Source organism: Leptinotarsa decemlineata, unplaced genomic scaffold, assembly GCF_025532065.1.
Source record: "Leptinotarsa decemlineata unplaced genomic scaffold, Ldec_3_MD MMD2_tig00026361_RagTag_RagTag, whole genome shotgun sequence".
NCBI classification, from domain to species: Eukaryota; Metazoa; Arthropoda; class Insecta; order Coleoptera; family Chrysomelidae; genus Leptinotarsa; species Leptinotarsa decemlineata.
In genome coordinates this window covers 1,077,806-1,105,315 of record NW_027412704.1, presented here as the reverse complement: position 1 = coordinate 1,105,315, position 27,510 = coordinate 1,077,806, and the positions used below count along the sequence as shown (strand labels likewise).

Sequence of the window (27,510 nt, the reverse complement as noted above, 5' to 3'; positions counted from 1 at the left end):
ACGGTTAATGCTTGATTGAAGAATTTCATTCTCTCGAGTACTGACTACATTTCTGGCTCCGTAATAATATACTTTTATCACATCTCTGCTAAATGTCAATATTATAAGAGAGAATGAAAAGCAACTAATAGTTTAAAAATACATTTTTATAGGTTATGTCTATAAAATTTCACATAAGTGAAGAACCCCTGACAAAAATAGAAACTTTTTTCAAATTCTAGGTTAATTTTTGACGGTCATTTTCGAAGAAATTAGAGTACTTTACAAAATTTTTGTATTTTTCCTGTTTTCGGCTTATGCCTTATAGATAGAGACTCCAGCGGATTATATAAAAAATGTTTCTAATTATTTTCAACAAGAAAATAAGTCTTATTAGACAATGTCTTAACCAAAATGTATGAAAACTGGTGTTTTTACCAATTCGGTTTTGTTTTGTCAAAAAACTCGTGACGCGAAAAAAATTGTCCCAACTTTGTACATAAGTTCATAGATGGTGCCAGAATCGAAATCTGTCTCGGCGATTGTATTCAAATATTTTATGTATGGACCATGATGTAAAACATTCTCAACCTAATATAATTCATTCTCAAATATAAGAAACATTGAGGATTGAAGTGCCAACAAGCTGTGCTACTAAAGAGGTGTGCTCTATGAATGAAATGTTTAAATTAATTGTATCTCTTCATTATTTCTTCATCAACAATCATCAGTGCCTCAGGTCGAGATTTTTTGACAAAATGTTTCACAATTCAACCAGCTGTATTTCACTTGTAATAAAATTGAAGTTAGTTCGTTTGAATTTGCTACTCGGTTGATTTAACGTTCTGTGTTATTAGAACGCCAGAGTGTAATAATTTAAAATATAATGTAACTTGGGTCTTCAGATCGAAGTCATTATGGAAAACCTCAGAGAAAAAAAAGTAGAAAAGCCCCTAAAAAATATAGGAATCTAGGGAAACCTGACATTTACCAAATTGAAGTATGACATCTACAGGTATTTTTTATAGCTCGTAACCAGAAACTGCTATATATTTTTTCTCCACATTTCGAATTTAGTGAGGCATAACATTGTGCTGACACAACTGGCGGAAGGGAGAGTAGTATGCTGCTGAGGTAGGTGGAATCAAAGATTACAAACTTTATATGCAAACATTCAAAGCTCATAGAAGCTCATGAGTACGATTTTGGTGTATCCTGAAATTTATAGTAGCTATCCTGACCACCAGAGAACCGTGGCAGTCCGATGTTGGTATTTATTGTGGTAACAAATAGAAATGAGTAGCGATGGTAGGTACCCCAAAATCAAATTAAATTAAATGATTGCCTGGTTGTCAGCGACTGCTACCCAATTCTGTTGGTAACCACATTGAATACCGTCATCGTACTGCCGTCGCTCTCTGGTGGTGAGGGTTGGTACTTTCAACTTCAGGATAGAAACAGCGCCAGCTGGTGTTGGATTACAAGTTCATCTAGTCAATGTCTAAGGATCATCATCAATGTCTAAATTTTTAGACAATGATCTAGTTGCCTTGCAGTGAAAGACAGAGGACGAATCTCGTTCGGCGATCGATGTCAACGCTTGGCTTTACAAGTGACCGCTTGGGGAAGCCACCTGTACCTTCGATATTCCATGATTGAGTATCCTGCAAATCCCATAGATGGCGACTTCGTAGGGGGATAGATCGCCTTTTAGGTTTGTTCTTTCTTGGGCTCTGTTTTGCAGATGATTGAGTTATTTTCCGTAATTAATTACATGAGTAATTGTGTAAATCTTCCGTATCAGTTGGAACTTTTTGTTACTTGGCGTTGCAATGATGAATTGAAACTTAATGTTGAAAAGTGTAAAGCATTTAGTTGTACCCGAAATGAGACATTCGTTAAATTCCGTAACATATTCAAGATTCAGACCTAGAAGGATGCAATGATTATAAAGTACCTTAAGGCAATGTTTAACCCACAGCTGACATTTGGTAAACATATTTCACCAAGTTATTAGTTACGATGGATTATATGGACCGTTAAGACGGATGACAGAAAATGGAAAAAACTTTTGAAACAACCTCAAAGTCGCTGAACTATATTTTATTTATTATTATTATTACCAAAGATCACAAGTGCATGCCTATTTCGTAATCTCAATCTTGAAAACAAACAAACGACCACCGGGCAAGAACTAATTACATATTAAAATTCATCGCCAGTAACGAATAAGACCAAAAACTACATTTCCTTTGACCGTATGTGGCAGACTCTTTCGTAACGAATTTCGCGGTCCCCGCTTGCGTGAAATGCAGTATCGAAACCTGTTGCCGGTCCTTACCAACCCGAATAGTTTCTCCATAGTCCCAAAATAACCGCCCTGCCGCACTGAGGGGGAGAAAAACGCCGGGAAAAGCGATTCGTTCGATGATTGTTTCATTGTGAAAGAAAATATTGAAACAAAAGTATGGTATTCGGCGGAATATTTGAAACGGGCAGATATTTTTGATTGAGTTTTCAGTATGTACGGGATGTTATTGGAAAGTGTACAGCATTTTGTTCAGGTATGTTGTCACGAATAATACAGTGTTCTGCAGTTTCATCAATTCAATGAAACTGAAAATTACAGTTAATGAATAAAGTAAAGGGTCTTTTATTAAGCGCTTTCTATCTTTGAATTTGAATAAAACAAAGTGTTTGTAAGATATCATTGTGCCTGAATGACAAAAAGACGTGGAAGAATAAGTCTGGGATTGACGGGCTGAAATGTGAAGATGTTGGACAAAGTAGGTGGACTTTAATAACTCGCTGCAAGGAACATTTCCCACCTATTCGATTTTTTAGACCAGAACAGTCAGGTGTCACATAACATGCCTCAGAGAACGGCCACAGAATGACTGAGGAATGCTTGAAACTACTGAGAGCGGTGCCTAACCACATGTTTTTATATGCCTTCGAGAGTTGAGAAATCAAAAAATATGGAATGGGATCCGGGAACGGTGACAAAGGTTCCAATCTGATCAGCCCTTTGTTCGCATTCTTAGGTAATTACAGGTAGATATTAGGTATAAGCGACCCGTCCCGGCTCCGTACGGGTGCAATGCTAATACTAAATATAACACATCTACGACATAAAACTAACCTACATACGAAATTTCAGCCTCCGAAATACGGAGACTCAGTGATGAATAGGTAATTTTCATATGTAAACGCGTCCGTTTTACCCCCCCCCCATCCGGGGGGCGCCTCCGTTGGAATATTTAGACTCATCAGTACGGAGAAACAGAGATGAATGAGTGTTTAATTAATGACTTTCGCATTTATAAACTTGAACAAATGTCTGTCGAGGTATGAGACAAAAAGTAGTTTGTTCTCAGGGATTTTCTAGATCCCATTGTGTAGGGACATTAGAAGAATGAAATATTTTGCATTCTATTTCGAAATTCTCATTTTCCGAATTTTCCGTAATGATTTTTCTAGCATTTTATATTATAATGATAATAAATAAGCTTAATTGTCAGAAGAATGAATCTCATTGACAAAGTGTGTGTGAATAAGATAAAATACAAGCATATATACTAAGCTTATATACTTTAAAACCTATAAAAATATTCATACGTACATACACATACATATACATATGAAAAAAATGTATAGAAACTTTTGTCCCGAATTTGGATTTTTACGGCTTGAATAATCTAACAGTAGTCCGGTCAAATTAGACTAAAAAATAAGAGTGAAGGTACATAAATTTACAACAAGCTGCAAATGCGTGTAACTGTTTAAAACATAGTTAAAAACAAGATTTCAAAATTCCGAATGATTGCGATGCCTGGAAAAAAAATTATTCGAGGTCAAGGGTCAAAAAACTCGAAAAAGATTGGTTTTTCGCGATTTTCAGGAAAACGGTAAGTTTTATCATAAAATAACTTCAGATAAAAATTGTAGACCATAAAATTTTCTACAAAAAATTTATCAAGCCAGAAACGGTGGCTCTGAGAAAAAAAAGTATTGATACATTTTTTGTAGAGACTTTTATGATCTACAATTTTCATTGGAGGTTATTTTATGATGAAACTCACCGTTTTCCTGAAAATCGCGAAAAACCAATTTTATTCGAGATTCTTGACCTTTGACCTCAAATAATTTTTTTTCCAGGCATTGCAATCATTCGGAATTTTAAAATCTTATTTTCAACTAAGTTTTGAACAATTGAACGCGTTTGCAGCTTGTTGTAAATTTATGTATCTTCCAATGTCTAGATTGACCGGATTACAGACTGATAATAGATTTCTACACATCTACTGCACATCTTGAGGGAGGGGATTTTCACCAGGTCTATCGGAAAGTAAAACTTCAATTGCTTTTCTAAATTCTGAGGGGCTTTCTATACATTTAACGTCGTTTGGCAGGTGGTTGAATATTTTTGAGCCATTGTAAATTACTAGCTTTTAGTATCGAGGTTGGTAGGTATACAGACAGTCTGAAATCGTCAGTCTGACGAGTGGAATATGAAAATCATCTCTGTGCTTGTTTATCAAACAAGACGTTTCTATTATGAAAATGGTATGAACTGTAAAAATATTATATGTAATGAGTATAGTCCTACAGGATCCTTGTTGTTTCATTTTGAAGAGATATATCGCTCTTTTTCGAAGTACAAACACAGAATTCATGAGAGTTCTAGAACATACTCCCCATAATGGAATTCCATATCTCAACTGTGAGTCTACTAGTGAATAGTGAACAGATTTAGCTGCAGAAGATCCCAGTTGTCTAGAAGTTATCTTGTGCTCAGTAATGCGAACTCTCAATGGCCTCTTAGTTTCACCGATGTATGATTCTCCGCACTCGCAGGGTATCCGGTAAATGCAATTCTTGGAATCGCAATCTGCGTTTGGTGGCCTGGTTTTCGTGAGGCTGCTACGGATAGTGTTCCCAGATCTGAAGCAGGTCATGATGTTATACTTGGACCCAATCCGTCTTATCCTTTCCGATAATCCTCTGATGTAGGGAAGTACAAGTACTGTCGGCTTCCGTTCCTTGTGGAGTTCTTGCTGTTTTCTAGCTAAGGCCTGTTCTACCATCACTTTGGTTGAAGGTCCTTTTTGATAATGCCTAGTTCATTTTCGAGACCTTCCTTTGTATTACAGAGCCCAAAAGCACTGTCCAGTAGAGTCTTGATGATTTCTTTCTTAGTCGATTGATGGTGGTTGGATTTCTGGTTCAGATACTGTCGGTCCTCTTCACCAATACGTCTAAGAATTATATATAATTATATTAGACAATGGAAGTCCGAACTGATGAAATAAACCCGAAGAAAGTTTTTCAGTAAGTTTCCTGATGTGGTCTTAAAATCTCAAGACGTTATCTATGATAATACCCAGGAATTTAGTGCTTGATTTATTATCGATAACACTTCCATCGATAGTTATTGGAAAATTGTCAATAGTACCCCGAAAAGATATCAAATTAGTTTTGTTGATATTTAAAGATACGAGATTAGTATAGCATCAGTCCTTGATGCACTTGATATCTGAATATATGAGCTTGTGGAGATCTGAGGTATATTCAATGTGCCATAGTTTTGTGGTATCATCTGCAAATAACGCGAACTTCTTTATATTTAACGATGTCAGATCATTCATATAGGTAGAAAAGAAAGATAATGGGACCAAGAATAGACCCCTGAGGGACGCCACTGTGTATACTAGCTGCAGTTGATAATGACGTGGGCATTTTAACATATATATAGTTCTTTCATTTCCTTTCAATGCGTAAGAAAGAAATTGCTCTTGCAATTAAACTTAATTTTAAGACCTTTCTAAAACAAGATACCGACGGAAACCTTTTCCAATCATCGAAGAACTTTGTCTAATGAATATTGAACAAGAGTGTTTTCTCCTTTCGGTGTTTACTTCTGATTGAATTCTTTAAGTGATACGAGGATGTTTTTCTCTCAAGAACACAGATGAAATTCACATAAAAGTCATTTCGTGGAATAATGGATGAGTCTTATACGATTCGATCTATTCCAGACAAGTTTCATTTTATCTGAACATCGCAATTTCACAGTTCTGCTGACGCAGGGGTATTCGGAGGAGAAAAGAAATGTGATGTGACTTTTTGTTGCAGTATTCATGAAACTAAAGGTATGATACTGCTGTCTCTAGTTGGGTTCTTAAACAGTCTTCGACAGAAGAGCACAATTGCCACAAAGATTCATTATTTACTAGTTGTTTCCCGCGTAGAATGTGGTTTGTCACATTGAGTTTCGTGACAGGCCAATTTGAACAATCAGTTACAATATTTTGTACCCCTATTTTCCCTCTTGGTGGTGGAAATTCGTGATTCCCTTTCTTAATGCTTATTTACGCTATGCAAAGAACCTACCTGCATATTAGTGGCTACCACATAAGAGGTAGCCACTATAATATGCAAAATAAGTTATTTGCACGAAATTCGGCACCCGGGGTAGTTTTTTTTGACGTGGGAAATCATAATTTCGTATTAACTTTCATGTAACATCTAGAGGCAGCTGCGTACGCTGTCATTATTTATTTCATATTGCCCTTACTTTTTTGACAGTAAACTTTTGGTACTTTTCATGAAAAAACCTAATTTGCACACCTTTTCCAAGTGAAAAAAGGTACACTTCCTCAACAACGCTGGAGGTGATCGTTTTCGTGATATTTACAATTTTCTATATCCTAGGACGCTAAGTGAAGTTGCTGGGAACATTACAAAAACTAAGTATGTGGTGGATCTCGTCAAAATAAACAACTTTTTCCTATAAAATGTTCAACGAAGAATGATTCGTTTTCAAAATACAGATTGTTGAAATTTTTCAAAACATAGTTGGTTTTTGTCATAAGTTTTTTGCAATTGTAGTTATTTTCATCAATATAAAACTAATCACTAAAATTGTATGCCTAATAAACAACATTGGGTTGCTTTCTCATGTATTCAATTAGTTTGTGTTTAAACATCGTAACTGTCCTTGCATTTTTTATCATTTATGGAAGTCTATTATAGGAATGTGAAAAACAGGTTATTTTCAGATTCGTCTATTTATATGGAAATCTACTCTATTTCTAGTGAAATAATTGTGGATGTAATGATTCAAAATAACAAATTCATTGAAATACTCAGGTTGACCTTCTTGAGTTATCTTGACTATGAATATTATGAAATAATCTGCTTACAACTGGTAACCGTTTTTAAACCTGTAGGTGGTAATTTATTACATCTCAAAATTACTCTCATCTCTCTATTTTGCATTTTTGGTAATTGAGATTTTTCATTCAAATTGAGTAAGTATAATAATGAGCTGCAATAATCAGAATGTGGTTGAATGATGTAGTTATAGCAAGTAATTCGAGAGTTTATGGAAAGATGATTAGATATTCTTGAATTTTTTTTTTTTATTTCATTTTTTATTATTATCAACTGTTAATATAGGCTACTTTTACTTTGATGTTCTACTTTATCAAAACACCGTATACATTTTATTTTGTATATCCAACTTGACACTACATTCCTCTGCAACCTACATCAAGGAACACAGAACTTAACTTTAAAACTTCATTATATGTCAAGGCAGTGCAGCCAAAAGCATAATACAAAAATCACCAGTATTAGGCATATTTTAACATCAACAATGAATCCAGGGTATTTAAATTCAGTTTCAATTTGTAGTTGAGTATTTCCTATTTTTGTTTCGATGTAATTTATATTGATTTGATCATATTTATATTTATTTGCAATCATCATTGCCTTTGTTTTTTGAACATTCAATTTCAGTTTGACCATTTTCAAAAATGTGTCCAATATTTTCAATGTACTATTCATTTTTGTAATGACTGAATTTACATCGATTTTACTTTCAGAAATTAGTGTGTCATCTGCGAAAAGATTTATGAATTCTCACTGTTTATTACTCAAGTCTATGTCATTCAAATACAAAATGAATAAAAGAGGTCCAACACACTGCCCTGCAGTATTCCAGAACGAACTGTTATTTCCTCAGAAATTAAATCGCTCACTTTGGTCCGCTGCCTTCTATTACCCAAACAACCATCCTACAACCTCACCAGACAGACCCTATATTTCCAAATTTTTTAACAAAATACTTTTATCGATGATTTTGAAATCAACAAAAACAGCCACGATGTTTCCCTGATCCATATTTTTTTCCATAGTCAGTTGCAATGATGTTTTACATGAGTGTTTTTACTGAAAGCTGATCAATTCAACATAATTATTTCATTGAGATCTAAAAACTCTTTAACTTGTCTATACACTGCTATTTCTAAAATCTTTTTCAGTCCGGGCAATGTATTAACAGGACGAACATTTATCGCTTCTTTTGTGCTCGTAATTTTTGGTATAGGTGTTACTGTAATATCAACTGTGTAATATCAAGAGTGCCCTTGATAAATTTCATACTCAATATTTCGTTATTGTTTTCATTTGATAGGCTGGATGCAATGTTTGATATTCAAAGCTTTGAATTTCGACACATCTCTCCAAAATATACACACATCGGAAAAGTCTAGGGATATTTTTATAACATACTAAATATCATAAAAATAAATGCATGAGGTCGTTTAATTTCGATTGAATTGGTACACTCGACCACCCTGTAGATTTCTATGGGTTCAACAAAGCCTGCAAAAACGGTAACTAATCTTTTATCAAGTTTTTTACAAACTGTAGGTTTTCGGCTGAAATGAATAATCTGAAAGTGTCGAGTTTGTACATTCTATGCAGTTCTTGCTCAGCAATTAAACTGGAAATATTGTGCTTTAACATGGAACGCCATCACTTACCATTGGCTGAGATGAATAGAGCTGTAGGGCTTCTTCAAAGTTGCATGCGACAAAATGATGTAGCTCTTCGTTTGGGGGTCTCCCAAAGTGTTATCAGTCGATTGTAGCGCCTTTTCCGTGAAACTGGCAGTCCAGCCGAACAACATCCAGGGCGAGGACGCGCTACAACTGCAGTTCAAGACCGATTTTTGGTCTTAACCGCAAGAAGACAACCGACAATCACAGCACCTGAGTTGGTTAACGTGTTGCAGCAGACGCACCAGGTAACCATTGGTCGTGATACTGTCAGAAATCGACTGCATGAAGCAGATCTCCACAACAGAAGGCCACTTAGATGTCCACCTTTGTCGAGAGGCAATCGCGGTAGAAGATTAGAGTGGTGTCAAGAACATCAAAACTGGGATGCAAATGATTGGGCCACAGTTTTGTTTACAGACGAATCCAGATTTGGATTTCATGCAGATTCTCGTCCAGTAAGACTGTGGAGACGACCTGGAAATAATGAACGTTTGAGACACGTCCAGGAAGTCCACACATACAGAGGTGGTACAGTAATGCTATGGGGCGGAGTCATGATCGGCGGCAGAACCGATCTCGTTTTTCCAAATCGCTCCCTCACAGCTCGACAGTACCTCGACACCATTCTTCTACCTATCGTCCGTCCGTTTGCTGGTGCTGTTGGTGAAAACTTCCACCTAATGCACGATAATGCTCGTCCACATGTCGCGCGTCTAGTGACTGACTGGCTCACCAACGAAGGAGTTGATGTATTGCCATGGCCAGCACAATCACCGGACCTGAATCCCATCGAGCATGTGTGGGACATGCTTCAACGAAGCATTACTCCGCATATGGGGAACATTCACACAACGTTTCAATTGAGAGAGCTTTTAATCGCTGAATGGGCAAATGTACCTCAACAAGACATTGACAATCTCATTTTGTCGATGCACGATAGATGTAGGGCCGTAATGAACCAGCGTGGAGGCCATACTTTGTACTGATTCCATTTTTTTTTGTATTATGATTTTTTTTCGGGGTGCCAAAGAAGATCCATATTTTTTTTTGTTTTGCTTATATGCGCACTCAGTATTTTTGATCATTTCATAAATTTTGTTGTAAGTTACATTCGTTTAATAATCACCCGTCAACTTTTTTCCCTTAAGCGATCTAAAAAAAAATTATTGCCATTTTTAAAAATATCCCTAGACTTTTCCGATGTGTGTATATTGAAATATATCGCTATCTCATCTTCCTTTCTTACTATTTCGATTTCATTATTGATATTGAAGATTATTTTTTCAAAGTTGGTTTTTTCTTCAAATTTTTCCACACTTTTTTGCACTGTATCTATATTTATCAATTTGATTCTCATAGTATATAATTTTTTTCATTTTTAATTTAGTTACAAAATGATTTCTATAATATTTACAGCTCTCGTAATACTCAGTTTGATCAGTATCCGTTTTCATAAAGTTTTTATATGCTCTATCTCTTCCCCTTGCAATATCAGTCAATTCCTCAATTTACCACGGAACTTCATTTATTCTTTTTACCAGAGATCAATTCGGCGCTACCTCGTTCATAATCAGTTAACAATTATCATACAGATTATTCATTAAAGAGTCGCGTCATTACAAACCCAATCCACTTTTCGCAATCTTGTTTTTAAAGCAAACATTGACATGTCTGAACTTTATGGTATCCCAGATTTTCCCATTGATATTCTTATTATTCAATGTAACAAATATAATAGAGTGATTACTGATTTTTGGAGAATGATGCACAGTTGCTTTCACATTTTCTACGTTGGTTATTACATAATCAATTAGAGATTCACTTGTGTTTGTAACTTTGGTGAAATTATTAAGATATTATTCCATTCCATATATATTCATAAGATTTATTACTTGTTTGCTAGAAAAACTGTTCTTATCATTAAAATCAATATTTATATCTCCTATTTATTACCCACAAAAGTTTCCTCTGAAATATCTTCTATTTTTTCTACAAACTCCCTATCACTAGCACTAGGAGAATGGTACACTCCACCAATCAACCACTTCTGATTCTCTAATTTGATTGAAACAAACTTAATCCAATAGTTTCCTTCCAATATTATTTGATTTTTCATTCTGTATTCTATTCCTCTTCTAATGCAAATCATCACCCCTCCTGTATAACTACTATTGCTATCACATCTGATAAATACAATCTTATAAATACAATTTTTTGTTCTTACTTCTGTGTTCAAAAGTAAAGTTTGGTTGAAAATATAAATCAATAACAAATGTTTTTGTAATACCACGACATACAGCAAACTACTACTACTGCTACCGCTACCACTACTACAACTACTGGTAAGAACTTCCAACAGAACTGTGAAGGATATAGCCGAGTGGATGACAGCGAAACAACTCAAGTTTGCCCCTCAGAAGTCAGAGGTAGTACTGCAGGCAGCAGGCAGAAAACTGAAAAGTATCACAATTGAATTGGAGGAAACGAACATCCGTAGCCAAGAATCTATCAAATACCTGGGAATCCACATGGATCGAAATATGAAAATGGGAGCTCATGTTAGAAAAATAGCAGAAAAAGCGGGAAAAGCTATAAGCAACATAAGCAGGATAATGCCCGACATTGGGGTTCCTCGAGAAGGTAGCAGAAGAATTCTATGCTCAGTCGCCCAGTCGATCATGCTATATGGCGCAACGATATGGAAAGGAGCCATGGAAAAAAAGGTATAGGTACAGGAATATATTACTTAGTGTTCAACGGAAAGCAGCCATAAAAATAGCGTGTGCATATAAAACAACATCAACTAAAGCTCTGCTGATGATTGCCCCCCCAATAGATCTGCTGGCGGAAGAGAGAACAATGGTTCAAAACAACGTATCAAAAGGGTTAGCAACAGAACAGAAAATGGAGAGAAGTAAATTACTTTCTCACACAAGTACTAACGGGGCATGGGTGTTTTATAAATTGGTAGATTTGATACTACTTCATCATCGATAGTTAATTGTTTAAAAGCTATTTTTTTATTGATTTTCAGTTGGAGTATGGCGAAGATGTATGGAAGCTGGCTCTTCAAATGTCGGAATGCAAACACACCGTATTCAGCACCCATCAAGTTTATCCAGACACCATTATGACGTCTTTAGCATCCTCTCTAGCCAGCATCACCTCCAAATCGTACGAGAGCTTTATGATGTTCTTCGGAAAATGCTTCGTCAGGTTTTTCAGTAACTATGGGTAAGAAAATATCTTCCAGTCTATACTGAAGAGTTGATGAAAAATTAGAGGAATGATGAAAGCTCCAGAGGGTTTGTTCATTAATAAAAAAAAAAGAAAAATGAGTGAAGGCAACTTTTTATACCAAGGGGCCATCTTCAAGAAGATCAAACTTTGTACAGCTGAAAATTTAACAGTCCATCACTATTTATTACATGTTTGCTAAATATTATCCCCATCCACCTTGTATTGTCGCATGAAATGTTTCATTTTTTTTGTGAAGACATAAATAATAAGTGAAAGAGTCAATAAATATAATTCCAGATACGACGCCACTATAAAAGCAACAGGAAGATATTTCGCGGACTTTCTAGACAGCGTGGACAACATCCATTCCCAATTCAGGATGTCGTATCCCAAAATGAAAAGCCCGTCGATGTATCTTACTGACGTTGATGAAAATGGAGGGGTGCTAGTTTATCGAAGTCACAGACACGGTCTCACCCACTATGTAATGGGTAAGTTTGAACATGGAATGAAAAAATTGAAAGCAGTTACAGTGATGAAAGGCTTCTTTTGTACAGAGAAAAAATCGACAGTGATGAAACTGTCAGTCATGAAATTAACATCTTTGTCTCATCTCTCCTTGATAATATACCTACTCACAATTTTCACAAACATTTCAATTTTAATTGTTGATGAATAACGTTGAAAACTACATGTCTGAGTTTGGAACTGGTTTTAAACTCTAGACATCAGCAGAAGACGGCAAATGAGACTTTGTGCCGAAACGTTGGCGCTGTAGAAATATTCCTTGTGGGGATCAAAACACAGAACACGGAACGAAAACTTGAGAAAAGAAAAGGAATAACCTTTCCACTGACCGCAGAAAGCTTATTGTGTTTTCAATAGTTCGAGGTTTCGGCTTCGACTTTGAAGCTATTTTCAAGATGATATTAGGTTATGTTAGGCTAAACAAATTGTTTTTTTTTCAAACAGAAGTATTAACGCTGTACTTCTTAATTTTTCAAGGTCAGCTGGATCAAGTAGCCAGAGAGATCTATAACCTAGAACTGGAAACTACAATAATCAAAAGTGAGAAAATTCCTTCGTCTGTAGGAAAGGATGTATCAATCGTGCACTTGCGATTGAATTTTGACAATTCCCAATATGTAAGTATGTTTTCAATTAAAGTAACATACATGAAACAAAAATTTGCGGAGAATAAAAACTCAACGTCGTCTCCACAATTTATTATCACCATCAGATGTTAGAACGGTAAAACCATCAATCAGTGTATGTTTCGAATCTATATAGGTTCATCATCAGCTAATAACTTAAAATGCCACAATAAAAGAAGAACAACATAACAATAGTTGATACAATGAAGTATAAAATACTTACATGGGGAAGAAAATATTTTATGAAGAAAAAAAATTGTCACATGTTAACAATGAAACAAATGGTCGCAATGGCATTTTAATAACCATGAAAAAAATGTTTTTTTTAAGTAGTGAAAACGGAGAAATTTATAACATCATATTTCTACGTGATTGAACTATGGGCGACTTTATACCCACTCATTAACATCAAAATCATCAAACTGTACATGAAAACGACTCATGAAGAAAATATCCGAAAGGAATGAATGAGAATCAACTGTCAAAAATATATAAAGAGATAAAAATCGAGATGACATGGAACAATGACTAGAGGTCAGCAACCACAGAACTCAACAGTAGAAAGAAAGCCGTGTTCTGTGTAACAAAAATGTTACATTTCATTTATTTCATGTTCACTTATATTCTTGTTGAGTCTTTTCTTTGTTAGACTCCTTGTTAGTTAGATTTTTCGATACCAAAACAGGGATAAACACAAAGAATGACATTTCGTAAACCGATACATATCTCAATTGATGCTGAACCTGAAATCATAAAGAACATTTGTTTCAATGATGTTTCAGCCATCTTAGTCTGAGCATTTTCAAAATGTAAATGTATTAGCTAAAATTCATGCAGAAAAAGTTATTGGTTGAATTTAGATAGAGCTTAACTCAACGATAATTAATTATCAAAATAAATCTATTGAGTCCTGTGCCATAATTATAGAAGATTACTCAAAGACCGAATTGAAGGTCACAAAAGTGACAGTAGTAGACTACACCCTGAAAGATGTGCTCTCAGCAACCATGTTTTCGAAGAAGGTCAAGAAGTGGACTGTAATTCAAGTAAAATTCTTACAGTTGTACTGAGAGATCGTTCCTGGAAATGGCTGGAATTTCGTCTCAACAGAACGAATGATATCAAGCACTGCAATAAAACATGTGTCTTCTCACTGAATACTGATGAAAATTTGCATAATTTTCAGAATAATAATGACAACTCTGAAATTTCACATCAGTTGTTATGAAACAAAAAAAAATCAAATAGTAATCGTTCTCCATCAAATTGCGACTTTGATCCCATTATGTGGACCATCATCTGGAATTGTTCCTTCCAAGTTCATACATAAATCATACGACTTTTCACATGTGTTATTCTACACAAAGAAAATAAAACTTGTCAACCAGAGATACGTGTCCCAGTCTGAAAGCTGGGATTCAGGAGAGTCACGTTTGAGAGTTTTCCCTGCAAGTTTATGGTGAGTTTTCCCGCCGCACAGCAGTAAATTGCAGACGAAGTCGCTAATCTGCTTTCATCCAAGTGATATTTCTACTTTTATTATCCTTTTATATAAAGTGGATCCTGCGGAGAGAAGAGTTCGATGAGGAGAGTTGAAAACGCTACATTTTTGAAAAGCTATGCCTCAATCCAATGAATATGCATGGATGGATAAGATAGCACTTGATTTCAGGGATTGACTATGACTGAGTTACCATGAAAATAGGAAGTTGTAGCCGGGACAATTGAACTTTCGAAATTTCAAAAACAAAACACTCAAAAACTAAAAAGTAATGCAAAACGTAATGAAATGTTAAATACGAATAAAAACTATTGATGTTAACGAAGTAGATGTTTAAAATGATCGCTGCGAACGTTTCGGCAACATCCTAATCTCATATAAAACTGTCTTCTAACATTATTCATTTCATAATTCATTATATTAAGCGTGACCGACCTAATCGCAACATTATTCCTTCTTTTCAGTCATTCAAATCCCCATAAAAAGAAATCTAATGAAGAAAGATCAGGTGATCGCGCTGGCCATTCAATCGATCCTCGCCTCCCTATTCACCGATTGAGAAATGTTGTATCGAGGTATTGCCGGACATTGAATTAACGTGGAAATTATTTACAGTTTTTTAAAGGATACCAGCTAAAGAGATCATTACTATGGTTTTTGCTTACTCTCTTATTATCAATACCTTAACATGAAATAAGTTTTTGAGTATATTGCAATAAATTTTAATTTATTCCATCTTAATTGTTGCAATAAGCTTAAAAGCTATAACATTTTTGAATAGAGAATGAAGATACCTTTCAAACGATGTATCATAAGCCTATAGGTACTTCCTATTTAAAAAATTGGGGGTTGTACCTGTCATTCGACGGGGGTTGAAGGTGGGGGTAGCTCCACGGGATACGTGGACCAGCTCTTCGACTCATTGAAACAATCATTACGGACATACAACAATACATATCCTACAATAATGTGACCTCCAGGACCATACAAATCAAACATGGTGTACCACAGGGTTCGGTCCTAGGGCCACTGTTGTTTATAATCTATATGAATGATCTGCCAACCTTCTTAGACATCGCAGATGTATTTATGTACGCAGATGACTCAACTTTTTTAATCAGAAACAGGAATTTAGAAGAGATCGATAGGATGTCAAGTGAGACACTGTCACGAGGTTAAGCTTACTTCAACGCAAATATTTTATCTTTGAATAAAAACAAAACTAAAGAAATAACTTTCTCAAAAATACAGCAAATGATTCATCAGTCAAAGTACTAGGATTTCACATAGAACTGGAAAGAACACATTCAGGAATTGCAAAAAAGCTGTCCAGAAGTCAATTTTTATTTAGAAATATCAGAGAAATAGTATCGATTGAAGTGCTGAAAACTGTATATTACGGTATGGTTCACTGCAACTTAATGTATGGGATTTTATTATGGGGCACAAGCTCGGCGTGCCACCAGTTATTAATAAATCCAAAAAAAATGTTAAAACTATGGCTAAGGCTGGACCAAGGGAACATGCCATTGTTGATCAAAATGCAAATTTTAACACCTCCATGTATATATATCACAGAAGCCATCTTGTGGATACACCAAAACAAAAATGCGAACACTACGGGGAGTGAAATTCATAAGTGCAATACCTGCAATGTATAGACTACCTCGAGTGAACTACACTAAAACAATGAAGCAGACTGACTATCTACCAATTAAACTATATAACCTTATACCGGTGGATTGAAAGACATTCACTACAAAAAAGTTGAAACACTACGTAAAACCACTTCATAATATTGAAGTTGTTTTTCCCATATATGGACTTAATATTTAGTACTTGCTATTCAACGCACTACCTCACATAAAGCCTAGTTTCTAGGATTATCTCATTTTTACAGCTTTACAAATTTTATTTACATGGCTTTACAAATTTTATATACATTTGTATATCTACACCTCAGTCTTGACGTACCTACACAATTATGTTGTGAATTTATCACATAAACATTTCTGTAATTTTTAATGGTCATTTTTCCAATGTAGTATGTCAAGTTATAATTTAAATTTGACGTGTTTTTCTTAAAATATGAACTTCAACCGAAATTATGAATTTATTCCATTTGGCTTTTACACACTGTATAATGAATTACTAAATTACTAAATGTCAAACAATTTTCCAACATAGAAGATTCAAAAAAGCATTGAAGAACTATTTATTTTATTAATTTACATTGTCATACTCATTTGTGCACTCGAGTTATGTTTCAAAACATACAGTGCATTTCTTTAATGTACCCGCCCTTTTATTCTTTGAACGGATCAACTCAAAAAATTGAAATTTGGGATAATACCATGAAAAAAGTCCAAAGGTGTCAAATCTGGCGAGCGGGCTGGCCATTCTGTAGGACCTCGACGGCCAATCCATCTACAGCGAAAAGTAGTATCCAAATAGTTTCTTACTTGTGTGGAGTAATGTGGTGGTGCTCCATCTTATTGAAATACAATGTTCATATCGAATTAATTAGGATTCGCTTCGACGATTTCAGTGATGAGAGGGTCAACAGTAGTTTCCAGCATATTCAAATACAGTTCCCCTGTATTTGAATATGGTTTCCGAATATTCCTGCCCAAACGTTAATTTTTTCTGGATATTGGGTATGTGTTTCCCGGAGAACGTGAGGGTTGGTGTCACTCAAATAACGGCAATTTTGTCTGTGAACATTGTCGTTTGAAAAACTGTACATTCGACACTAAAACAAATATTGTGGAGATAGGATGCCTTGCAATGGTTTCCGTCATGATTTCGCAGTTGTTGGAATTGCCATATGGCAGATAAAAAGGAATATTTCTAGAAATATCGATGTTAATGTGTTTGTCTTCAGGAAATTATTAAATGATCCGCCATTTTGTAGTAGGTGAAGATATTGACTTTATTATCTAGGGTTGTAAAGTATTTGTCAGGAGCTTCAAAATGGTGTGTCACAAGACCCCCTTTCTATTTAACTTTTTTTCCCAGTCGCCCAGTCGCCATCTTGAAAGTTTCTTCTGTTAATTTCACTTCAAAATGAAGTATTCATGCAACAATTTCATTATTTAGTAGAGATCAGTTTATGAGAAAGAATGGTTTCAGGTTTCTACTTCTCCATCTCCATAGAAAACATTTATGGATCTTCCCAAGAAAACAAATAATTTCAAAATAAACGTGAATATTACCCTGTAAAGAAAACACCCTAAAGTGAGAAATTGCTCATCGGTTCAGTAAATAATTGGCCTCCCACAATGATTGATGGTCTGGTTTGTGAAGTGTCAAGGCCGCAACAGCAAATTGGGAATAGTTCTATTTTGCAAATAAGAACGTGTTTATGTTACTAATGCCCCGTTACAGTTCATTTTGAGTATTATTAATGCTGTGCCAGACTCCTAAATGATATTAATGAGCTGCTTGACACAAGATTGTGACTATATCGTAAAATTATCATGGCCAGCCCTAATGATAATAGTAATGTTTATTTTCCAAGTTGGTGCAGCAAAATGGATAAAACTACAGAAATGAATGCAACAAAATTACATTAATCACGATCACATCACTCAGGAATTGTTGAATGGCGTCAAAGGCGATTCAGATTTGCTTAAAAGGGTCATAACTGGGAAGGAAACAGTGAAATAACATACTATTTTCACCTGTATTTTAGCTGATAATAACAATTATATTGACCAAAAAAACCCTGAAATGAAATAACAGTGAAATAAAATACAAGTACCTAAAAATAGTATTTTATTTCACTGGATTTTTGCTTAATATAATTGTCATTTTCAGCTATTTCAGCTAATTAAAAAAGAAAAATTGAAAAAGGATAGCTGAAAGTAACAATGGGGAATGTTCCTTAATTTGGGTTATTACAGCAAATGCAAGTTTGAACAAAATAAAGTTGAGTTTAAATCATGAGTTTTATAAATTTACTTCGAAAAGTATTCAAATTGATGTTTCATTTTTAAAGGGATTTGTTTCTAATTCACATATTGGCAACAGCGCCTATATCAAGTTGAAATAATTTATACGTACCTAGATATTTTACTTTAAAAAGCCACATAAACAACAGTTGTTTTGTTATTTATTTAAATAGAGGAAGATAGGTTAGGTGCACAAAATGTCATATGTCACAGAATGTCTCGGAACTCGGAACATAAGTAAACAGAACAGCACGCCTCTGAAATATGTCATCTTTGTTTGTCTCATACAGGTAACAGATTCATTGTCCTTTATTAGCTATAACCGATGTTGCCAAATGGTGAAATAGAAACGAATCCCTTTAAATGTTGAATGCATTATTTCATTTCTGTTTTTTAAATATTTAAATAATCTTTTAAAGAAAAAGGTTGAAATGATAAGTTTGAAATGCGTTGTTTTAGAGCTCTTTTATGAAAACTACTTGATTTTCGTCAGGAGGAACATTTCCAATTATATTAAGCAAAAAAATCCTGAAATGAATTAACAGTGAAATAAAATACTATTTTTAGGTACTTGTATTTTATTCCATTGTTATTTTCAGCTAAAATACAAGTAAAAATAGTATTTTATTTCATTGTTATCTCATTTCAGGGTTTTTTCTTGATATAATTGTTATTTTCAGCTATTTCAGCTAATAAAAAAGAAGAATTAAAAAATAATAGCTGAAAGTAGCAATTATATTAGGCAAAAAAAAACCTGAAATGACATGACAGTGAAATAAAATACAAGTAAAAAGAGTAATGAGTAATGATTTTTTTGCAAGTATCTTTTTGGCAACACTGTTTTTGACAGATCAGGCGTGAATCGTGTCTTGTGTCATTGTGAAACTTGTTCAGTTTGGTCTATAATTTAACCATGAATCGACTTACGAATGAACAACGCTTGCGAATTATTGAATTTTTATTATCAAAATTTATGCTCGATGAAGAAAGAGCATCGTGCACTTCTTCCAATTTATGGGCAGTTTCGTCAGCCTACTGAGGGAGCTATTCGGAAGCTTGTGACTAAATTTCGAACCCAGTTTACATTATTGGACATTAAACCACCAACACGCATACGTAGAGTGATGAACGAAGAAAATATTGCGGCTGTGTCCGCCAGTGTTCGTGATGACTGTGAAATGTCGATTCGCCGCCGTTCGCAGTGTTATTTCATCTATGGTTTTTTAACCTAATATGACTGTTTTTTTTTCAGCTACTCATTTTCAATTATTTTTTTAATTAGTTCTCTGAGGGATTTCAAATCATTTTATTTGATATCAGACAATGGAAATCCGAACTAATGAAATTCATCATGAAACATTGTCAATCACCTTCAAACAAAGAGTAGTACTTGTTTCTTTTGACAATGCACTATCTTACATTATCATCTGTGATATACGCTCCTGTGTTGAATATATATTTTCAGATGTGCAGCAAAAATCGAGAAACCACCTCCTTCATCGACAGACATCTACCAGCTTTCTCTTGCGATTTGCTGCTCGAACTGTTTCCCTTTGCGATAATTTTCAACCCGACTCTCACCATCACAGGATGCGGGGGAAAACTCGTCGAAGTTGCGGGAGGAAAAGAAAAACTCTTAGGTCAACTCTTCACGAAGTATTTCAAGCTGAGGAGGCCGAAGGGAATCAGCTTCACTTGGCAAAATGTTAGTAGCATTACAGTACGATCAAAGGATCTTTACACGTGCATCATCAGTTTGTAAATTCGAAACGTTGACAAAGTAATGGAAACGAAACGACGTGGCATACAATTTATTTACCTTGAAATGTGTAAGGCCCGTGGTTTATCAGTTGTAACAACTTTTTGTTCAAAATAATCATATAGAAAACTACACCATTGAAGCAATCCAATGAAAATTGCAATAATGTAATGTATGTTCCATGTAAAGTGGGCGTTACCGCGGTGTGTTTATCAATGAAGCTCCCGTAGCTCGCGTAGTCAGCTTCTCACGTAACAATCGGGAGCAATACCGAATAATTTCTATCCGAAGCTGTTTCAATTTCACTGTTCAGTATTCTTTGAATTAAAGAAAACAAAAAAGTTCTCAGAATCATACACTCCTCTAGCGATCAGCCTCGACATCGCACAGCTGCAATTCTGTTATGATTTCACCGTGAACCTAGTCCATGACTCATGGGTTTAGGTATTTTTAGTTGTCAGATTCAAAATTTCATAATCAAAGAAGTTACTAAAAATATTCTTTGTGTACCCACCTACAATAACTTCTGCTCTCCACAGAGTATAATTGAGGTTCCGAAGCCGATCCCGAGGGGCTATCATGATAGCTAGGTTACTTCCGGATAATTTAGCTTTCAATCAGTGGACGAATTATCAAAATCGACTTAGTGGTTTCACAAAATATCGATTAAAGCTGTGTCAAACGTCACCAATTGCCGATTTGGATTCCGGCTCATATAGCTCTCTCTTTTATACCGAGTTCAAGCTAACATCCAAACACGAGCTTTCTTTAATTGAACACGCGTTAAACTTTTTATCTTCGTGCTTCACTTGAAGAAGAAAGGACTGTCATAAAAATTTGAGTTTATCGCGTCAGTTATTGAATACGCATGTGTAATGATTTCTTACTTCAACCAAAGATTTCTGTTTCTTCTGTTTTGCAGGCGTTCTACCTGAAATCCGTGATGTTCGAAATAGAAGTTCTCAGAGTTGAGTTGATAAAGACAAGGATGGAGGAGAATAAGGCAGATGAAAACGGTGATAACTTGGGAGACGATTTAAGTAACAGAGATATCGAAATCGATGGCAAAAGCATTTCTCCCTATGCTCTACGTAGAGAAAGCCAGCCAGGTCTGAGAAATATTTTGTTGAAGGGACAAATGATGTTTCTCGGTGATATTAACAGTATTATCTTCCTGTGTAGCCCTGTGTACGTATTAGCATTATAAAAATCTCAACACAATTATGGTTTTTTTAAGTTCTCCGGCTACAATTTGAAAAAAATGTCGTTGTCTTTTCCAGCGTGAACGATATAAACGAATTACCAGACCAAGGACTTTACTTGAATGATCTGAATCCTCATGGGCTGAGTAAAGAAATGGTGCTGGCTGGTTGGCAACATAATTCAAAGTAAGCATAGTTTTCTCACTTCGATTCTTGAAAACTCCGACGCAACTTCACAAAAGTTGTAACGGAGTACGTTGCGAGTTAGTTGAGTATCTTTACGCTAGCTTGGCTGAATGCGTCGGTGGACAACATTTATGCAGCTTCTTCAAACTTCATTTTACACCAGTGTTCCTCTCTGTGAACGGTCTCATCTTGGGACCACCTATTGATGAGTCCAAACTTCTCTGATACTCCCGATTTTCTGGTTTCTCCTCGCTGCGCTGTGTATCTCTCTTGCGCTCGACAATGCGCACTTTCAATGGCTTCATAGTTTCACCGATATAGACAGGGTATTCGATAAATGCAATTCTTTTACTTGTACTTGTACTTGGACCCAATTCTTCTTATCCTTTGACAGTCTTCTGACGTAGAGAAGGGCAAGCACCGTTTGTAACAGCTTCTCTTTCTTGGAAGTCGAGCACCATCCCTCTGGAGTAACCATTCCGTTGAAGATCTCTTTTGTTGGCGCCTGGTTCCTTCTCGAGACCTTCTTTCGTATTACAGAGCCCGAAAGCACGATCCACTGGATTCCTGGTGATCCCTCTTTCGGTAGATTGATGGTGGTTAGATTCGTGATTCAGATACTATCAACGTGTGAGTGGGTTTTCGGTATAGATATGTTTCCCACTTAGTGTCGGTCCTCTTCACCAATACGTCTAAGAATTTCAGTGTCGTTGTGGACCTACTTCTCCATTGTGAAGGTGGTGTAAGGTTTCACGCTGTTGATGTGCTTCAGAAAGAGGTCTAGTTCTGTATTCCCATGGTTCCATACCATGAAGGTGTCGTCTACGTATCTCAACCGGAGCTTCTTGTGGGCTTCTTCAATGGCCAGAGTTTCAAACCATAAAACATTGTCGACTACTCTCCAACAAACATATGGCAAGTCGAAACACCTCTATCTGGTGTATCTGGTGATACATACCTAATGAAATCAGAAGACATAGACTCAGAAAGATATCCTCTGCATCATCATTTATTGAAACCCTTTTTTGTATGATGAATGAACGTTTAATCTTTCACAGGCTTCAGCTGGTGTTTGATAAGGCCGAACAGAGAGCAACGGAACTGGAGAACAATCACAGTCTCCTGGATACATGGAAACGACGTGGAGATGACCTACTCTACTCGATGATTCCCAAACCAGTGGCAGACCGTTTGAGAGCTGGTAGCAATCCTCTAAGCACATGCGAAGTGAGTTGAACATAATCTCAAATTTTGGACATTTGAATGGTTTCAATTGGTGAAGTACCTACTTCTTGGCAAGAAATACTGTAAAAATTACTATCCCAACTGAAAAGAACTCCTTTAAGGTTGTGACTATGACTGTTTCTTCCATTCAACCCTATTTATAATATTCAGTGTACAGGGTGTTGGTTTGAAAACACCTTTCTCCTAGGAAAATATAGAAATCGTAAATGAAGGTTTCCTGGACATTCAAATTCTATGAATGGTTTCCTGGTAGAGGAACATCAAGGGTGGGAAGGTTCAAACTGACACTCTGTATGTGATATTTTTCAGTCTTTTGAAGCTGTAACCGTCATGTTTTGCGAGTTGGTTGGCTTCAACTCCACAACAGTAGAAGACGCCATGGAGCTTGTGAGCACTATGAACGCAGTTTTTTCTTGCTTCGACTCTCTGATGGACAGATTCAACGTATACAAGGTAAGTTCAATTGCTGAGATTCTTCTGCTCGTTCCAACAGCTGTTGCTTTCAAAACTCTATTCGGAGAAAACAATTAGGTGATAAATCAGTGAGAAATACACTGCCTAGAGAGTTGTAATCGTGATCCACTCGAGTACTACTAGTGAGACCTTGTGAGACAGAGCTGTCTTGCATGGGAACTCGAATAATACACTTTTGGTTCTGGTTTCATCTAATATTCTGTTTTTCAAGGTCGAAACAGTTGGACAAATCTACATGGCAGTTTGTGGAGCGCCAGACAAGAATGATGACCATGCTCAAAACATCGCAGACGTTTCTCTTTGCATGGTAAAACACGTCAGGCAGTTGAAAATCCCATCAGGCACGAAAGTGGATGTTAGAATTGGTATGATTTTTTTTTCTGGTGGTATGGTTGGTATGATGATTCAAAAGATCCAACCGTTTTTATGAGTCTACTAAAATCCATTCAAATCAAAACAGTTGGCTTTATCCAGTCTTACCACCTTTTCTAGTTCTAACCATGAACCTCGTAATTACGCTCAGTATTGTAATATTTCGTTGATTTTGTAACAATTCAACTCTTTGTCATATTGTCCTTTTTGTGGCACATCCTTCAAATGTCAATTGTTTTTCCTCCAGGTGTCCATTCTGGTGCAGTGGTTGCCGGTGTGGTAGGCATCAAAGTTCCTAGGTACTGTTTCTTTGGGGACACAGTTAATACAGCCTCCAGGATGCAGTCTACAAGTGAAGTAAGTTATTCTTTATCAAGGAATATCAGATACCTATTTATTTTCGTATTTAAAACAATCCAAAGCATAGATATATACAGGCTGATTCACGGTGGATGGCACATTAGACGTTTCTGGTGAACCAGACAACGGATCACTTTGAAAATTTAATGGAGGGCATATTCGGACATTCTCTAGCCAACTGAAATATTTTCGACAATGCGGTGTTGCCGCTTCTATTAGAAAGCAGTAGCAACTTTGATTTTTCAAATGGAACACTCTGTATATAATATTATTTTTGGAATCTCCAACAATTGCCCGACAACTTTTCTTGATATTTCCCTATACCTATCTGTTACCGTTTTCGAAATAAAAATTAATTTCAATTTTTTTCTTCGAAAATCATGACTTCTAAAAATGCCGATATCTTTTAGTTAAGAAGTACTATGATATCGAAATTTGGTTTGGAGTTAGGTGATACTTGGACACTTCCCACACGTCAGCCTAATCTCCGTTACTTCAATACAGGGTGGTAAAAAAATACAGTTTTTTCGTTTGCTTGAAAAAGTTGCTGAAATTGGATTATTTTAAATGGAACACCCTGTATACTATTGGAAATTCGGAAAGCTGCTGAAATTTGCTTTCTTTCTATGTATATCATACCTATACCTAACTGGTCAAGTTTCGGACCTATGAACATTTATTTGTGAAAATGTCCCTTCAGAATGGTATTTCCATTCGGTATTTGGTAAGCAGGCCATGATTACTATTTGACAGTAGCGTTGTGACATTCTCCTAATAATATCGACATTTTCGTCACTTCAGAAGTTGCAAATACCCTCAAAACGATGGAACAAAACTATTCAAACGAAGTTCTTATGAATTTGTTTATTATTTTTGGACAGTGTGACAAAATTATCAGCAGAACATGTAGAAAGTTCAATGAAATGTATCCGAATCTACCGCCAAAGAAAGCAAGAAAGCAAATTTCAGCAGCTTTCCGAATTTTCAATAATATACACGGTGTTCCATTTAAAATAATCAAATTTCAGCAACTTTTTCAAGCAAAAGAAAAAACTGTATTTTTTTACCACCCTGTATTGAAGTAACGGAGATTAGGCTGACGTGTGGGAAGTGTCCAAGTATCACCTAACTCCAAACCAAATTTCGATATCATAGTACTTCTTAACTAAAAGATATCGGCATTTTTAGAAGTCATGATTTTCGAAGAAAAAAATTGAAATTAATTTTTATTTCGAAAACGGTAACAGATAGGGAAATATCAAGAAAAGTTGTCGGGCAATTGTTGGAGATTCCAAAAATAATATTATATACAGAGTGTTCCATTTGAAAAATCAAAGTTGCTACTGCTTTCTAATAGAAGCGGCAACACCGCATTGTCGAAAATATTTTAGTTGGCTAGAGAATGTCCGAATATGCCCTCCATTGAATTTTCAAAGTGATCCGTTGTCTGGTTCACCAGAAACGTCTAATGTGCCATCCACCGTGAATCAGCCTGTATATATAAGCACCTTTTTTTTGACTGATATGTCCGCTAAGTTTCCTCTTTATTTTTTAATTCATTTCAGATGGGCTGAAAATTCCCGGGACTAAAGAAGAAACCCCCGTTTTGTTTAAATTTGTCTTTATTCATCAACGTTATCTCCATCATGAGTCACACAATCATTACAGAGCCGCTCTAACATCACAATACCACTTTTGTAGAACGATTCGTCTTTTACTTCAAAATAGCTCTTAGTTTCAGCAATAAGCTCTTCATTCGAGCGAAAATTCTTACCGATGAGAATTTTTTGACGTCTGCGAACGGCAAGTAGTCACTGGGAGCCAAATCTGGCGAATACGGTGGACGTGGGAGTAATTCGAAGTTCAATTCATGTAGTTTTGCCATTGTTCTGATTTACCTGTGACAGGATGCTTTGTCTTGATGAAACATTTTTTTTCTTTGCCATATGCCGTCGTTTCTTCACAAGTTCGGCTTTCAACCGCTCCAATAACGCTATATAATATTCACTGTTGATGGTACTTCCCTTCCCAAGATAGTCGATGAATATTACACCACGCACATCTCAAAATACCGAGGCCATAACTTTCCAGCCGATTGTTGTGCTTTCGGGCGCTTTGGAGGAGGTTTACCAGTTGCTCTCCAGTCAGATTAGGATCGTTTTGATTCCGAAGTGAAATGATGGATCCATGTTTCATCTATTGTCACATGTCGACGCAAATATTCCGGTTTATGTTTAAACATGGCCAAGCACTGCTCAGAATCATTGAGTCGTTCTTGTTTTTGGTCAACAGTGAGCACGCGCGGCACTCATTTTGAACAAAGCTTTCTCATAGTCGAATGCTCATGCAATATAAAACCAAAACACTCTTTTGATATCTTCACAATGTCAGCAACTTCACGTTTCGATCATTCAAATAGATTTCGTGGATTTTTCTATGGTTTCTAGTGTTAGTGCCTCATTTGAACGTCCACTATGTTCTGTATCAACAGTGTATCTACGACCACGATTGAAGTCACCAAACCAACGTTTAATTGTTGTTTCTAATGGAGCGGAGTCCTTATAACACTTTTCAGGCCATCGCCTCGCTTGAACGGCATTTTGCACATCAAGAAGCTGTGTAAAATCAAAACACGAAATGGTTTTTGAACCATTGTTTTGAAAATAACCAAACTCATGAGTAGAATATCATAAAATCTCAACAGCTTCCTTTTGAAGGTTAGAACTAACTGAAAAAGCGATGAATGCCATAAAACAAACGCCATCTATGTGTTAGACTCGAGACTTCTCAGCCCAGGTAGTAGGAATAATAATAATAATAGATTTTTTTACTGTTTCGACAGCCTGGTATGGTACACTTATCCAATTCTACAAAGGAACTGCTACCCAAACAGAGATACATCGTGATGAAGAGGGGGACAATTCAATTGAAAGTGAGTGAAACAACGTCATAATGCGAACGTAACCTCAAAACACGACTCTACAAAGCTAAACTCATTCTCTAATATCGACTGTTTTGTTCAAGTGGAATACTCAAAACGAAAAATTGATTTTCAGGGCAAAGGAAACGTGATTACATTCTGGTTATTCGAGAATATCTACAATGACGATGAATATGAAGAGTCGTGAAAAGCGAATCGTCATCTATTTATGCATTTCTATATGTATATTGTTTTATATAGTTCTAAGTTGATGTGTATACAGGATTGAGTTTTCAATAATAAAGTTCGCTCGCTA

At 35.8% G+C, this 27,510-nt stretch overlaps 1 protein-coding gene across 4 annotated transcripts; it reads left to right on the top strand.

Annotated features, from left to right (window-relative positions):
• Positions 1 to 1,763: 1,763 nt before the first annotated feature.
• LOC111508007 (soluble guanylate cyclase 89Da) lies at positions 1,764 to 27,510 on the top strand. 4 transcript variants are annotated; one of them, XM_074185084.1, is made up of 13 exons: positions 1,764 to 1,970; positions 11,863 to 12,062; positions 12,366 to 12,559; positions 13,074 to 13,213; positions 20,142 to 20,381; positions 21,358 to 21,623; positions 21,716 to 21,823; positions 22,882 to 23,050; positions 23,378 to 23,521; positions 23,754 to 23,907; positions 24,162 to 24,271; positions 27,117 to 27,206; positions 27,331 to 27,510. In XM_074185084.1, the coding sequence occupies exons 2-13, from the start codon at positions 11,902 to 11,904 to the stop codon at positions 27,400 to 27,402; spliced, it is 1,848 nt and encodes a 615-aa protein (XP_074041185.1). In that variant the 5' UTR covers positions 1,764 to 1,970; positions 11,863 to 11,901; the 3' UTR covers positions 27,403 to 27,510. The 4 variants fall into 4 exon arrangements, with proteins under 4 accessions (XP_074041185.1, XP_074041186.1, XP_074041183.1 ...); XM_074185082.1 differs by lacking the exon at positions 1,764 to 1,970 and adding an exon at positions 2,125 to 2,543; XM_074185083.1 differs by lacking the exon at positions 1,764 to 1,970 and adding an exon at positions 6,105 to 6,131.

What these genes read in the sequence shown, in the direction of transcription:
- LOC111508007 (XM_074185082.1), top strand. Translation starts at nt 2,502, where the DNA reads ATGTACGGGATGTTATTGGAAAGTGTACAGCATTTTGTTCAG. An exon ending in ATTTTGACAATTCCCAATAT is followed by an intron (nt 13,214 to 20,141) that starts GTAAGTATGTTT and finishes ATATATTTTCAG; the next exon opens with ATGTGCAGCAAAAATCGAGA. An exon ending in ATCCTCTAAGCACATGCGAA is followed by an intron (nt 23,051 to 23,377) that starts GTGAGTTGAACA and finishes GATATTTTTCAG; the next exon opens with TCTTTTGAAGCTGTAACCGT.